General features: G+C 42.6%; 1 protein-coding gene across 2 annotated transcripts in view; it reads right to left on the bottom strand.

Annotated features, from left to right (window-relative positions):
* CFAP100 (cilia and flagella associated protein 100) overlaps positions 1 to 16,279 on the bottom strand; it is a 31,204-nt gene extending 14,925 nt beyond the window's left edge. Inside the window, exons 1-8 of one of the 2 annotated variants that reach the window (XM_089781224.1) lie at positions 16,086 to 16,279; positions 12,984 to 13,130; positions 11,736 to 11,822; positions 10,709 to 10,806; positions 9,335 to 9,527; positions 6,854 to 6,921; positions 5,979 to 6,142; positions 3,465 to 3,545 (exon numbers count right to left, since the gene is read on the bottom strand). In XM_089781224.1, coding sequence (XP_089637350.1) covers positions 3,465 to 3,545; positions 5,979 to 6,142; positions 6,854 to 6,921; positions 9,335 to 9,527; positions 10,709 to 10,806; positions 11,736 to 11,822; positions 12,984 to 13,050 — 758 coding nt within the window. In that variant the 5' untranslated portion in view covers positions 13,051 to 13,130; positions 16,086 to 16,279. Of the gene's footprint in view, positions 1 to 3,464; positions 3,546 to 5,978; positions 6,143 to 6,853; positions 6,922 to 9,334; positions 9,528 to 10,708; positions 10,807 to 11,735; positions 11,823 to 12,983; positions 13,131 to 16,064 lie in introns of both variants that reach the window. The other variant, XM_089781223.1, reaches the window with a different exon arrangement.
* Positions 16,280 to 16,493: the final 214 nt, after the last annotated feature.

Raw genomic sequence — 16,493 nt, 5'->3', positions numbered from 1 at the left:
CTGATGGCTAAAATGGACATCGGAGCTTTCTTGCGCAACAGAGCATCTACACTGGCACGGATGCTTTTGCGCAAAATATGTCTTTTGCACAAAAGCATCTGTGCCAGTGTAGACGCTCTTGCGCAAATACTTTTAACTGAAAAGTTTTTCCATTAAGTATTTGCGTGAAATCATGCCAGACTAGATGCAGCCCCTGTGTGTGTTCAGGGTGTAAACCACAGACTCTAGGACAACAAGTTCATAACGGTTAGATTTACACAACCAGCACAGCTAAGGAGGAGTGAGCTAGCATCGATCTGTTTTTTCCTGTGCATCCTCAACAGAATTAAAAAGTGCTGAATAGTCCTGTCTTTTGTTTCAACAGAATTAGTCACTTTGTTTTGACCAGTTACCCCTGTACAAGGGAGTCAAGTATATTGATATAGGAGGGGGAGATTTCAACTTACCAGCCAAGGAGAAGGGGAGCTATGGAGAAGCCCTGCCTCTTCAAGCTAAGGAGAGCAAAGGAGTTCTACTCTGTCTTTAGTAAAAGAGAGGGGACTCACTCCCTTCGTCCCATTCTCACTCTTGCTTTAACCTCTGCTCCTGGGTGTGTCCGGTGAAAGCAACTATAATACAACAGCTACACCTATACGGTGCTGTTTTGCACAAGAAATATGCAAATGAGGTGAAGCATGGAAGATCACTGCCTCATTTGCATAATTAAGTAGCTGCTTTTTGCGCAAGAGCCATTCTTCCATATTTTTTTCCAGGAGGAATGGCTCTTGTGCAAAAGCCTCTTGCGCAAAAAGCGGCTGCTCATTAATTATGCAAGTGAGGCAAGGAGATTTTCCATGCTTTGTATCATTTGCATCTTTCTTGCACAAAAGAGCGCAGTGTAGATGTAGCCCTGTGTTCTCTAAGACCTAATTTGGCCTGAAGTTGTCTCTAGTTGTAGTGGAGATGATAGATGAGATTGAAAGTATCTAGCCTGATTCTCAGAACCTAGCCTGGTTTGCAGGATTGCCTGTTGGCAAGTTGAGCAGATGTCACTCAAAAACCAGAAATAAAGCCTGGAACAGGCTTTTTTCCACAAAGGCTCACTTTAATGGCTAGCAGGAATCACAATTAGACTATCTGAAATCTGGTAGCCAAAAAAAAAAAAAAAAAAAAAAAAAAAAAAAAAAAAAAAAAAAAAGCTTGTGTGGCATAGCACATGATCACCTGTGTCACTTCTCTCACTGAACCAATAAAGCCGCTAATCAAATTGGGCATCTGTAAAGGCTCATGGTGGGACACAATAGAGAGCCATCAGCTGAGAATCAGTCTCAGTACCCTATAAAACCAGACTTAAAGGAGAACAGCTTTCAGTTAGGAAGTTTTCCTGTTACAGGCATGCAGGAAGGGAGTTATAAACAAGATCAGGACTGGTTCAGTGGGCCAGTAAGTGCTGCCACATCAGAGCTTGGAATATCCAATTCATATTGTAAGTTGCCAGTGTAGCCTTGCAGTGTAGCCTGACAGAAAGGAACCTTTATGGGCAAAAGACAGAGCAGTGTACTAATGAGCTGTGTTGCTGGTCATGAGATCTCTGAGGAAGCAGAGAAGTAATAAGTGGGGAGGGAAATTTTGGTATTTAGAAAACGCCCTAATTTCCTATTCCCCAATGAGGAAAGCCATAGCACTATCCAAGTTAGAGCTAGAGAAGACTAACTGATCATCTGCCTTGTGCCAAGCATATATTCTTTGAAAAATACCATAATAATATCTTTGAAACCTCAGATCTAAGTGAGTCAATACTGGAGAGAGAGCTGAACCAAAACTAGGTGGGATCAGAACCAGTCTTTTGGAAATATTAGATCCATTTCAAATGTCCTTGTTCATACTCTGTCTATCCAATGGCCTCTATTAGCTATTATACCAAACCTATCGGCTGTGTCTAGACTGCATCCCTTTTTCGTAAAAGGGATGCAAATTAGACATATCGCAATTGCAAATGAAGCAGGGATTTAAATATCCCCGCTTCATTAGCATAAAATAAGAGATAAGGGAACTTTCAAAAAGGATTTATTTTCTGAAAGATCCGCATCTAGACTGGCGCTTTTTTCCGGCAAAGCTCCGAGCCGGAAAAAAGCGGCAGCCATTTTTATGCTAATGAAGCAGGGGAGATTTAAATCCCCTCTTCATTTGCAATTGCGATATGTCTAATTTGCATCCCTTTTACGAAAAAGGGATGTAGTCTAGACACAGCCATCTAGTTTCACTGACAGTGCAAGGCATTATACTATCCATGTACTCCATGATGATGCAATAAGTACGGTAAATGGGAGAGCAGATTTTCCATCTGTCTTTGGAGATGAAGACTAAGTTCTCTGAATTTGAATGTACACAAAATTGTAGTGTTCATACAATTAAATGTACATGTCAATTGCCAGTTTAGCAAATGCCTGGTCATTTGCTTACCAATATCCAATTTGCATACATAATTGAAGTAATTTGGGTTTGCACATTAGCCATGATATTGTACACATTTTGGGGTGTTCCTTTTCACTTACACTGTTTAAAAAAAAAAAAATCAAGCTCCAAGTATCTCCAGGGAATTCAAGTTGCTCTGTAGGGCTTTGTGCAACATTCTAACTTTTAAAATGAACAAACAACTCTCCCCATAAAAGAGCCTGCAATAAACACAATGTCAGATTGTGGTAGATATAATATGGGGCAATCCCTTTTATATTCCTGGCTCTCAGCAATGTTAGGGTTAACCAGAAGTAGTGCTATTGAAATTGCATCATGATAATTGAGCAACTGCCATGCAAACATCCTGACATTCCAGTGAAGTCAAAAGAGTTACTCCAGATATAAAGCAACACCAATGAGCACACAGTCCCAGCATTTTAAGATAAAGCCGATGCCTACAAAGTGAGTCCCATGTCTTCCCTAAAATCGTGTCCATGTTATGAGAAGGCATTCTTGAAGTTTAGTAAAAGAGATAGTTACTTGATTACTAAGCTTTAGTGCTGTAATTTGTGAAGCTCATTCTTTTCTTTCTACGTGTCATACATTCCAAGGCTAGCGAGTGAAATTCAACAGTGCTATGAACTGGTACATCTGTAGGGGTAGCACCCACTAACACCGTAACTGAACTTGGCCCAGTTTTCATAACTCTGCCATCAGTTTTCAGAAGCACGTGGATGGGGTAACCTTCCACCCACACAAGAAAGTTTAAGGTTTTTTGTTTTTTTTTTTTTAATTTATAGCATGGAGGAAGGGTGGTGTAGTCATCTCAGTGTTATTCAACTTCATCACAATGTGAGGATGTTGCAACTTGAAGTTGCATTGTTCCCTTACACAGCCGCTGTCTCATCACAGTTGCTTCAGATGACATTGACAGCACAGACTTTAAGGTAGCAGCCCTGAGACTCCATAAGGTCTATTTATTAAAGGTGCAAACTATTCGTTGGCACTGCTCAGTGGGTCACCGTTACCTTTGAATGCTCATGATTTGTGCAGCAAGGTCCCGGATCTCAATTATTTTCTCTATCTTTGCTTTGGTTTCTTTTTCAGCCCTAGGGAAGAAGTCATACAAATAAGATTGGAAATGTGCATAGAACAGCAATTGTAGTGGGGTGGGTGGGAAGTGTATATAAAATAGAGGAAGCAGATGGAGCGGCAGGAAACGTTTGTTATATCTGAAAATGTGCTCTGCAGCCTCTTTGTTGAGATACTGCTTTTGTGATACTAGCCTGACAAACTAATTTCACCCAGCTCATTGGAAAGTATGAACAAAGTCAGACCAGATCCAGGGTTGAGGCCCAGAGTGAGTAGGGTTAAAAGAATTTCAGGTCAAAGGGAATGTTCAAGTTTGCTATGAAGAGAGATGGTAGAAAGCTTCACCTCCTCCCCCATTTCCCATTGCAACATCAATCTTTTTAAGAGAAAAATTTCCCTTAGCCACTATTTACTAATGTCCCAAACAAGAGGATTAGACCTAAGCATTCCACCTGGACTTCTAGTTATCAGTGACACTGTATCCACGTACGCAATTATTTTATTGAAATACTGGGCTCAGAAAACAGATGATAATAGTGCTTGTTTAGACACAGAGGCCCGGGCTAGCAACCAGAGGGATCCGGATGGGCTTGACTTGGGTTGCTAGCCACAGGGATGTCCTTAGGATTTATGGGGCTCTATGCTGTACTGTTAAACTGGTGCCCCATATGCCTTACAACAGTGAGGGGCAGGGATGATGATTTTTTAGAGATGTGATTTTATACATTTTCAGCAACACACTAAATGAAATCGCTGTAAAGCCATGTTTAAACTCAAGTCCTGTAGACTAACACACTGAATTCAGAAACCGACAGTAGATACCTGGGGTTAGCAAGTGCCTATTAAATGGTTACATTACCATTTGAACGGTTCTTTAACAGGTTCAATATTCTGCTAATAGGCCTGGCAGGCTTTTTCTGTGGATGGATAAGGACAGCCCTGGCTAGCCAGATGTGCTGCCACATCTATACTCCTAGGCTGCGTCTAGACTGGCAAGTTTTTCTGCAAAAGCAGCTGCTTTTGCAGAAAAACTTGCCAGCTGTCTATACTGACCGCTTGAATTTGTGCAAGAACACTGACGATCTCATGTAAGATTGTCAGTGTTCTTGCGGAAATGCCATGCTGCTCCCGTTCGGGCAAAAGCCCTCTTGCACAAATGCTTTTGTGCAAGAGGGCCAGTGTAGACAACGTAGTATTGTTTTGCGCAAAAAAGCCCCAATCGCGAAAATGGCGAGCGGGGCTTTTTTGCGCAAAAGCGCGTCTAGATTGGCACGGACGCTTTTCCGCAAAGAGTGCTTTTGTGGAAAAGCGTCTGTGCCAATCTAGACGCTCTTTTCCGCAAATGCTTTTAACGGAAAACTTTCCTGTTAAAAGCATTTGCAGAAAATCATGCCAGTCTAGACATACCCCTGCTACGTCTAGACTACACGGCTCCATCGACGGAGCCATGTAAACTAGTTTACCCAGCATAGGCAAAGAAGCGGGGATTTAAATAATCCCTGCTTCATTAAAATAAACATGACCTCCACACTGTGCCGACGATCAGTTGATCTGGCACAGCGTGGCACTCTAGTGCGGATCTGCCTGCTGGGGAAGCCCTTGCCAATTGATCCTGAAAACCTCGTTTCACGAGGCATAAAGGATCGGTTGGCAAAGGCTTCCCCAGCCAACAGATCCACGTCTAGACTGCCATGCTGTGCCGGGTCAGCTGATCGTCAGCACAGCGCAGCGGCCATGTTTATTTTAATGAAGCGGGGATTATTTAAATCCCCACTTCTTTGCCTATGCCAGGTAAACTAGTTTACATGGCTCCATCGACTGAGCCATGTAGTTTAGACATACCCCATTGTGGCTTGTGCTAGCTAGAGTAAGGCTACCATGGGCAGACCTACCTGTTCTATAATTACACTGTCATTTACAGTTTCCTTCAGTAGGACTTCTGCCTAGATTAGACTATAGTGGCTCTGCTGCACCACAAACCCTTATTGATGGGCAGGGGGATGGTCACCCCATCAATTAAGGCAGCACGTGCTCCTAGCTAGACAAGGGCAAAGTCAGTAGCCATTTGAGGAATCTCCCATCAGCCCCACTGCAGGTCTCCACCCCCAGTGGAAGTCACAGCCAGGGGAGTAGTGGAAACAACCTTTGCAAACTTGGCATGAGCCAGTGGTGTTGCTTGACTGGGTAGTGAACCTGTGTGCTGATAAGTTTTAGTGCTTTGCAGGGGCAAGTCTGGATTTGAAGGGTCCGAGTGCAACCTCTGAAGTGGGTGCCCAGACAGATGCAACTGGAACCAAGAGCATGAACCTGCAGTGTTGCCACATATACAGAACTCCAGGGAGCACTGTGTGTGGCAAGCACAGTATGGCAGGTACCCTGGCTGTGGGGCCCCTTTATGTCCAAGCATCTGGGCCAAAGAGTCTGTGTGTTGCCCCCACCACCTGCGTTACGTTTTCAGCGCCTGAGCAGAGTTTTTATCATTCTCCTTCAGGAACTCATCAAACATGGCGGCGTCCTTCTCCAGGAACTGTTCAGCCTTTTCCAGTTTTGCTTCCTCTTCTGCTGCTAAGTTTTCTAGCTTCTGAATTTCCTCTCTCTTTATGGCCACAGCGTACTGAAATCAATCCAAAAGGGCAACACGGTGACTTATGCTAGCTCCTCACTCCGTTCGGTTTCTTTAGAGCTCTGGTTGGGCTGCAAACATTGTTCTATCAACTACAAACATAGGCATGACTTCACACTGCAGCATGGCTTTCTCCCTCTGGATCTCAAAGCACTTTGACACCCACATGCAGATAGGTGGGCTGAGGAAAGGAGCTGCTTAATGATTCACTGAGGAAGACAGTGATGAAGATAAACAGAACCCAGGAGTCCAATAATCCCCTTCCCTGCTCTAACCACAAGATTACATAGCTGAATTCAACTGGGTAATATTGGTGTAAGAGAGAAGTTGTATGCGCATATCAGGTCCAATCAGTGCACACACTTATACGGTCATCACCACCATACTGTCCAAGAACAGCACAACATTAATGAATTTATAATTTATCTTCACAACAGCCTTGTGCAGCAGGGAAGCCTTATCTTTGTTTTACAGATGAGGAACAAAAGGGAGATTAAGCAATTTATACAAGATCACATAGTAAATCTGTGATACAGCCAGATACTCAGAGTCACTCTCCAGGGCCTTCACCACAATGCCAACACACTTAGTTAATGACGCCCAATTAGCACTTCCCTGCTCCAACCACTATAAAAAACACACAAGGAAAGTGCTCAAGATTGTGATTTTATGTAAAAACTTTCAGAAAACAAAGCCAAATACCTGCAGCAGAAACATCTTTCGCTTCTTCTCTATGTATTCATGGAGCGTCTCTTTTTCCACTTGCTGATCTGAAACAATGAGACCAAGTTGTGCAAGGTGGAGGTTGAACAAGTAGCCACGGTAAAACACAGTGATAAACAGAAGGAGGCGCATATGCAGAACCACCTTTAGTAGGGAGAACTCACTGGCATGGGTATGGATGTTTGCACTTGAGGCCTAATTGAACAGCTACAGAATCGAGACAACTCACTCTGGGGCTACACCTTCACTGCAGGCTTCTTGCGCAAGAACTTTTTGTGCAAGAGTTCTTGCACAAGAGCGCATCCACACTGCCATGTGCTTTTGCACAAGAACATACATGGAGGTTAGGGCCATAAAAGGCTATTAGCTAGGGGGTAAGGAATGGTGCCCCTGGCCTCTGTTTGTCAAAGGCTGGAGATGGATGGCAGGAGACAAATTGCTTGATCATTGTCTTCAGTCCACCCCCTCTGGGGCACCTGGTTACTGGCCACTGTTGGCAGACAGGATACTGAGCTAGATGGCCCTTTGGTCTGACCCAGTATGGCCATTCTTATGGCAGTGTGGACACTCTCTTGTGCAAAAAAGCTCTGATGGCCATTTTAGCCATAGGGGTTTCTTGCGCAAGAAACCCTGGTTCCCATCCACACTGCCTTCTTGCGCAAGAACTCTTATTCCTCATGGGGAGAGGAATAATTCTTGAGTAAGAAGCCCTCTGTTCTGATGCGCAAGTAAACTTACAGGAAAGCAAGAACACGCGTGCAGTGTAGACGTTCTGCAAGTTTTTGCACAAGAACAGCCGTTCTTGCACAAAAAGCCGGTATTGTAGACGTAGCCTGGGTGTCTTTGGATTTGTCTACACTGCCACTTTACTGCATTGTAGCTTTCATACTTAGAAGTGTGAAAACACACACACACACACACACAGAAGCACAGCAAGTTACAGTGCTGTAAATCACTAGTGTAAACAGGCTCCCAGCACTAGTGTTGGCTACTCCCCTGGTGGAGGTGGTTTATCTACAGCGCTGGGAGAACTCTCACAGTGTTGCTGTGGTGACCACACTGCTGCATTAAAGCGCTGCCACATTTGCACTTGAAACCCCACCTTGGCTGGAGGGGAAGTCCGCACCTTTGACTGAATGGACTCAGGCCCACCGACAAAGCGGGTGGAAAGGTGACAATTGCCGTGGGGTCTGGTGATTCATAGGGCTCCGGTGTTCCAGCTGTCACCGCTGCTACAGTAGCGGCCAGAGCCCTGGGTTCTTTAAATCACTAGCAGAGCACTGCGCCACATGCTCGATGAGGAGTGCTGAGGACTGGCTGCCCAGCCTCACCTCTTCTGGCTGATGCTCTGCCCCTTCCAGGAGTGCAGAGCCGGGGCTGCTTTCACCTGCCCTGAGGCCCCTGAAGGTTGTTGGCCCTCTGAGTGGACTTGTAAGCTCTAAAGTTGTACGTGTTTTATGTTATTTTTTGTACATAATTCTGCATTTGGGAGTTCAACTTTCATGAAAAAAAAGATTGTACTACAGTACCTGTAATGGAGGAAATGAAAAATACTATTTATTTTGGGTTTTTTACAGTGCAAATACTTTGTATTCTGTGTTGTAATTGAAATGAAAACATCAGAAAAAAGTAGAATATAAAAAATAATAAATAGTATTATTATTGTTTAACAGCATGACTAATCAAGCAATTAGTCACAATAATTTTTAATTGCACAATTAATTACAATTTTTGTATCTCTTGGCAGACCTAAAAATGGATTGCAAAGAGCAAAATAATTTTACTCGCAAAGGTAAAATCTTGTGCATGCATTTTAGCAACATAGCAGTACTAAGGCTGCTGTGGTGGATTTCCTTGACTGGTTTTCCAGTCTGTTTCATTAAAATCAGTATTAAACTAGTGAAACTGGCATAACATAGTGGGGAGTTAGACCCCTTTGAAGAGTCAAATCTAGGTCTCCTTGCACTGATAGCAAAACTCCTATTGACTTTCCTAGCACCAAGATTTGGTTCAAAGTGCAAAAAAAAACAAAAAACCACACACACCCCTCCCCCCCCCCAACTTGTTGGCTCATGGTGGAATAGAAAACCTGCCATGATTACAGCATAACCAAGAGTCTTGGGAGTCCCAAATCAGGCTCTATAATGACTTGCATCTCACACCACACCACTGATGATAACTTTCTGCAAAGCATGTACATAAAGTAGAATTTGGTCCACTTTGTTCTAATAATTTTCTCTGCCATATAAAATTTCTTATGCATGTGCATATGATAGAGAACGGATGCATGAATATTGGCAAGATGTGATAGATGACAGTGGTTTTGGCATGCTAGGAGAACTCAACTTAGTTATCTATAAGCTGCTTCTGAAGAGAACAAGAATACTTGCAACTCTCAGTCCTTCTGTGCTTCCTTCCCTCTCAGAGCCTGATGGGTTGTTAAGTCCGCAAGTTCCATACCTTTGGTGACTGCGATCTTCCAAGAGATACTTTCCTGGAGAACTTTCAGTCGCTCTGCTTCCACTGCCAGTTCTCGGTCCTCTGCTTCCTCCTCTTTCTGGAAGTCCTTCTTAAACCCCGATTGCTTGGCATTCATCATCGTGGAGCGAGTCATCTTCTCATGAACTTTCAAGGTCTTCTTTCGCTCACGTTCCTAGTGGGACACGTCAGTTAGGCAGACAAGTTCTTCTAATCAAGTACTTGGTCCATACAGTCTTCAAATGACTCAAGATTATTTCACAATCTAACTGATCTCCCCATTCAGAAGTTTTTCAGAGATTTAACCAATGTTTCAATTTGCTGAATTTCATCCCATTACTCCTAATGTTACTACCCTAGTGCAAACAAAACAGTTAATCTCATCCCTTAAAGTTTGCACCCAGCAGGATGCACGCTGTTGCTCTACCTCCTCCCCTGCTAGATTAATTTAATCCAGCGAGTGCTCCAGATTTCTCTTTGTGGGCTATTCCTGAGAAAGGGAGTGGGAACTTGCAGAGTCGCCATTATAGGGCTGGCATTTGTCCCTCTACTCAGCAGAAGAGGCTGATATCAGGGAATCTCTGAAACAGAAAGGACAACCACACAGGACTCTTGTTTCCTCAGTGCTGCCTCTTGAAAACATGGACCCTACAAGGGTTGTACTGCCATGAGTTCCCAAGTCCTTCCCCATTCAGGGATCAGCAGCCTTGTGGAAACCCCTCCAAGGCTGTGGGGAAGAAGGAAACATATCACAGAGCCAGCTCTCCCCAAATTCCAGGTCTCTCTAGTCCTGCTCTTGGGGTTCTAATTCCCCTCTTATGGGCAGATGCTTGGAGCCCTACATTAATCTGTCAGCCTTAGCATTATTTTAGCCAGTGATCCAGCACTAATATATGGTCTCTCCAAGTCAAGGGATGAGCCCCATTAATTGCAAAACAGGAGACCTCAAGGGTGCTACATAAATAAGTAATTTCTGTAGCCTCAAGAGCCTCTGACAGGAATGGTAAATCCACATGTATTTAGAAGAAAAGAAACAAAAAGACAGCAATAAAAATAATCTTCAGATACCTCCCTGGATTCTCAGCTGCTGTTTATCAACTTGGCTCCATTGACTTCAACAGAATAAATTTCAATGGAGCTATTCTATTATACACCAGCTGAGGATCTGGCCTTCAATGTTCTTTCACATAACAAATGTTGTTAAGGCTGCCATCAAACCCCTTTTAAATTCACTGCAAACCTCTTAGCTTTTGCCTTAGTTCTTATACATACCACCTTAGCTCTTTCTCGTTCCTTGTCTCTCAGTAAGAAGATATCAATATCCGAAGGGATTTTTGCCTTAGTTCTTATACATACCACCTTAGCTCTTTCTCGTTCCTTGTCTCTCAGTAAGAAGATATCAATATCCGAAGGGATTTTAAATGGGTTTTTCCTCAGCTGAAACTCATCATCATCTATGCATGCAGTAAGAAACAGAACTTGATTAGCAATACCTGAGTGCAGTGAAAGCTAAAAAGCACAATTTCAAAGGATAAAATGCATGGGCTATGTTTTAATCTGAGTTACCTCTGCACTATCCAACATATTTTAAAGGAATACTGTCAGGCCTGGCCTATACTAAAATCAGGAAGATCGGCTTAAGTTATGCAACTCCAGCTATGCAAAATGCATAGCTGAAGTCACCTTACCTTAAGCCAAGCTGTGGCAGTGCCCACACAGCAGGAGGCCAACGGGAGCAAATGCTCCCGTCTGATTCCTTTACTCTTTACAGAAGGAGGAGTAGCAGACGCCAGCTGGGGTGCCCTCCGTGTTTGATTTACAGGTCTATTTTAGACCCACTAAATCAAATGCTAGAAGATCAGCCTCCAGAGTATCTTTTTGTAAATATAGACATTCCCTCAGTGTTTAACATGGTATCCTCGCTAATGAAAACAGGCATTTGAAGAGCCAACTTTTCTTGAAGTGGTGAATCCATGATGGGCCAAATTCTCTGTTTTGGTCCTGAGGTTTTACTGTCCTTACTGATCATGTTCAGACTTTTTGCCTTGATCATATTAAAGGGATGTTGCTATATCCGAGGTTACTATTAATGGGTCTTCTTGGGTCTAGTTTGGAGAATTAGCACATTTGTAGCAGCTGAACTTTTGGGGAGGCTGTGTTGGCAGACCAGAGATTTTACTGGTTACCCATACACACCTCAGTTTCTTGCCCAGTTCCATCAGGCCAAATCCTGAAGTCTATACTCAATGTTTTATTCAGTTAAAGCTCCCATTGAAGCCATTAGAGCCTACCAGACTAAAGGTTTTTACAGCAACCTGAGTAAGCACCTGTAGATTTGGCCCAGGGTTAGCAATTAAAAGCTGAAAGAGTATCAGAACCTTACCTGAAAGTGCAGACTTTGTTTCCACTCCAGATTTGATAGAGAGCATCCCAGAGGATGACTCTGTGTGTGGAGATAAGGTCCTACCCCCTGGTTCAATAAAAAAAAAAGCAATAAATCAATAGTAATAAGCAACATTGGTAATAAAAAAGGGCAGTACTTGAATCCATGGATGCAATCCCCAAGTCTTGGGATTCCCTTGTTTTTCACATACATTAGAAAGGTGGATTTTATTGTCTTTTAATTACACATTGAAAGAGGCAGTAGTTCAATTTCTTGATCTCTTTTGCCGGATGCGTGGGTTGAGTATGTTTGTTGAACACTGACAGTAGGGCTTTGCCAAAGAGAAAATAACAAAACACCCAGTTGTCAAATAAAGGCCATGTTATGATCAGAAAGGGATGTGTTCTCACACTTTGCACTGAATATTGTGGTGACTTTGTAATGTGAATGAAGACTGATGACAAAACTCAACCCTTAATGCCTTTCACTCAATTTTAATGAAAGTATAAACCAGGACATGGAATGGAGGGAAAGGACCATATTTGCTTGTCTGAAGGAGACATCTATACATTAGGATTCCGTTCAGTTCCAGCCATAAAAGAGGGACAAATAGCCACATTCAATTTGAGTGGATTACATTCAGAAAACAAGTCCAAAGCTTGGTCTACACTAAATGGTTAGGTTGACGTTCACTGCCTTGTGTCAACCTGGCTTTGGAAGTGTCTCCATTTAATTTTGGCTCCAGACAATGTAAGTGCCTCTCTATAGTAATTTAGTAACTCTACGTACCTGAGCAGCATAGCATCATGGTTCATGTAATTAGATCGATGCAGTGTCAACATAGACAATATGTTTCTTAGATCATACTGGCTTTCAGTTGCTGTCCCACAATGCCCTACACTAGCAAACCAACCCAAACAAATGCTCCAGGTGAGAACGTGTACTGCTGACACAAGGAGCCAAGGGTGCATATATCCAAGCAATTTAATAACTTGCTATTAAATTAAGTTAGATTGACATAGTTTTGTAGTGTAGACATGGCTTTAACTATATACTTCTGGAAAAAGAGGCACAAAATAAAACATAGTGGTTTGTTAGCAACAAGCTTTAAGGCCTCTATCTTCTCTTTAAAAAAGGAAAATTCCCACATATGCCATATGCCACACTTCTGAGCACTTCCGCAAACACCCACATTTCATCATTAGATTTATGTTTTACAAGCAACAGGTTATTAATTAAAATTCTTACTGGAAATGGCTCCAGAGCTGGGTGTTTCATGGGACCCAGATGAACGTGTATAAGATAGCGTGGACATGCTGAACAAATTCTGTTCCAAATAATTCTAGTGAAAGGTTCAGGGAAGCTGGTGGAGTTTGATATTCTCTGCTATAGAACCTAGGAAGAAGGTAATCACAATACAATTATTTGTAAGTACAGAGAGAAGGACTGTTGTAGTTTATCATAATTAGCCCACAGTCAACAAAATGGCCAATCCTCCCCCATTTAGAAGGGGGACTCCTTAGGACAAATTCAGATGGAAAATCAGTTGCATTGGTGTGATTCCACTGGAGTCAGTAGGATCGCTCCAGATGTGCACTGGTTGAGGAGAGGAGAAAATAATGACTGCCATTTGCACTCGTTTTATGGCTATATTTTAAGTCGGTTCATTTGCACTGCCACATCACTTAGACCAACCTCCCACTTCCTTTACAAATAGTGCTCCCTGCCTTTCCTTTCCAACCTTGCCTATTAAAACCTCAGACTTCTTTAAAGAAGCTTCTTACATTGCTGAACTGGATTTCACATCTCCTTTTGCAAACCATGTGGGTTAGTACTGTACGGGGAGATTTCGGCAAATCCAGTAATGTACCTGAACCACTATTGCTTACTGCTTGAACTTTAGCAACCAAACTAACAGGCCCAAAATAGGCCTAGACAGCATGACTAAGTCAGGGAGGGGGAAGAGTGCCACAGAGAGGGCAGCTTGACCCCGCGTCCTTCCTGAGGCCCAAATCGCTAGTGAAATCGCTGAGCTATACATTAAGTAAAACAGGAAGTTTGTCTAAATGCCCTAAGACACATATCTGTCAGGGCCCCCGAGCAGGGAGTCTCTGAAAAAGAAAAAACGCATCTGGTGAAAGTGATGATCAGAAGAAAACCTCTTGCTTAACCTTTAAAAAGTGCTTGCCTAACAAGTTTTTGAGTGACATGTTATTGTAATACTAATGGATAAATAGAGAAGGAAAGTTTGAGTTGGGGGGACAATTTTGGGAACACTTGGAGGGACGCCTTGAGGACTCCTTAAGGACTCTTCACATATGGACGCATCTTCGTCCCCACCAGTAGAGGGAAGACTGGCCATCGGAAACCTGCTCGGTGTCACTTGAGAGCCACACTCAACTTCGGTAATTATCAAGAGTGGGGGTGTTTTACCAACCTGTTGCGGATGTGTGTAAGTGCTTGAGACTAAGTAAAGTTTAGCTTTAAGTGAAAGCACTCTCGTTGTCCTGTTTGTACCATCCATCTATCGGTCAGACGACCGTGTCTCCCCTGAATTATTTCCTGACACCACCTCGCAGAGAGTAAAAGTTACCAAAGGTTGGGGTTGAAAGAACCTCAAGTAACAGCACCAGCTCAGAAAGTAGAAAGTTCCCTACAAAAATTGCCCTTCTTGCAGTATCTAGATTTTCTGTAGGATGCCTCTATCCAGCTTCTGATCCAGGGAAACCCTCTTTTCACATCAAAAGCTATGAACGAGTCACATCCAGCCCACTTAATTAGCTTCATTAGCATGGGTCCTAAAATTGACAGGTTCTTCTTTTGATGTTATATATTTCTTGAATTCTGTTATTTCTACCCCAACTCATCTGATGAAGTTGGTCTTACCCACAAAAGCTCATCATCCTATATATTTTTGTCAGTCTCTAAGGTGCCAAAGGACTACTTGTTTTTAAAGTTACAGATTAACACGACTACCCCCTCTGAGCCTGTTTATCTTGTGACTCTGAAACAGATCCCAACTTCGGTGGTGAGGCTGTGTAATGCAACTCCTGGGTCATGCCAGGCAACTGGGTAAACACAGCAAACATCTAGAAGTGCAAAGCCCTCAGTGCTTTTTCACATGGATATCTATAATCCAAAGCTGTGCTACTACAGAATGCCTGTGCTAAGCACTTATATAAAACTCAGTAACAATTTTTCTGTTGCATTGTTTGAGGGGAAAAAAGGTGTTCCACAGTAGAGCATTATGCTGAGAAACACTGATGAGCGCTTGGATCATAAGCCTATTTGAGACTGGGTGTGAAACTACCCTTCACTTGAGGTACTTGTCTGAAGCTCTAGAATGAAAGCCAACAGAATCTGTCCAGAAACTAACAACATGATGGGAAGGGTACTGTCATCAAATATGAGAGAGACGGGCAGAACACAGAAGCAAACAGAAGGAGCATCTGAAAGCATGGTATCTGAGCCTGGAAGAAACTCTGATTGCAGGCAGAGAAGAATGGTCTTGTGCTTGAGAAGAAGTGGTTTCCTACTGTTTTATCCCCTCTGCATTCAGAGAGACAGTAGGATTTTGTAAATAAAAACTGCATCAAAGAAATGCCTATTTCCAATTTCTAACCCCAACTGGGACATTGCTGGACTTACAAACTTCAACTAGCTGTTTAGGTCAAAAAGGAGCAACAGTATTTGTCAAAAAATAAGTGTTCTTGATTAACCCTGTTCCTAAGGTGTGTACACAATTTAAAAAAAATAAATCTGATTGTAGATAAGTGTTTGGACAGTACTTTGGAAATAATGTTAAATGTGGCATGAGTGACAATCAGGGTATAGATTAAGATAGAAAATGAAAAAAAAGGTATTAAAATCATTTGGTGTATTTTGCATGACCTTTGACATTTTAATGGCTCCACAGGTTTATACCGTCACTCATTGGTGTCAAAGTCAATTGATAAGGAATTATCTTATCAAGTTTTAGTTAATAAATGTATATGCCACATTTCCCTAGCTTTAAGGTGCAGTGCAAAAATGCTGAGGAACCTGCATAATCATTCTAAAAAATAGAATTAATAAGATCAGTTGTAGATTGATGCACTGAATGGGCTCAAATATTGAGCAAGCAGCAGGTAATTTAGAAGCAGATGGGTTAGGTTTCCCTGCCTTCTAACAACACGTTAACATGCACACATACTCAGCTACACGTAGGTAAATTATCAATGCATGGAATTTCCTAGTGAGGCATACTAATTCTTCCAACTCTCTGTCTCAATGAAAAAGCTGTATTTGCTGTTAAAAACATAGGAGGGGGGAACGCAATACAAATTATACCTTTCTTCTTTGGCTTCTCACCCAAATGAGACTCCTAGCCTCTCTGATAGCAGCACTGGACAATTGCAGCCGGACACAGACATGCACCTGGAACAGTGGCACGGAACCTTGAGGACATTGGTTAGCTTCGCGGCTTCTTTTGTTCTCCTCTCTTGTTTATATTGTCAAGGAAACCTTCTCTGCTGTTGCCCCGCAACCGACTACGTCATAAAGGAAAGAAGGGCTGCGTCACTTTGGTGCGCTATTTCGGAATGATAGGCAGGTCAAACTCTAGCAGGGTGAATTGCAGGAGGATGAATAGTTGTAGTTCTAGGATTTGTAGCGTAACACAAGCAAACCGGGGGGAACAATGGAGTTGCAATTAGGGAAATTGTGCATGACTTCGAAGTTGATAAAAGTTTAAAAGTTGCTCATAAATCAGCTACAGTT

Source organism: Pelodiscus sinensis, chromosome 11 (genome assembly GCF_052426305.1).
Source record: "Pelodiscus sinensis isolate ZL-2025 chromosome 11, ASM5242630v1, whole genome shotgun sequence".
Taxonomy (NCBI): domain Eukaryota; kingdom Metazoa; phylum Chordata; order Testudines; family Trionychidae; genus Pelodiscus; species Pelodiscus sinensis.
The sequence above is the reverse complement of the archived record's forward strand: the minus strand, read 5'-3'. Positions and strand labels throughout refer to the sequence as shown.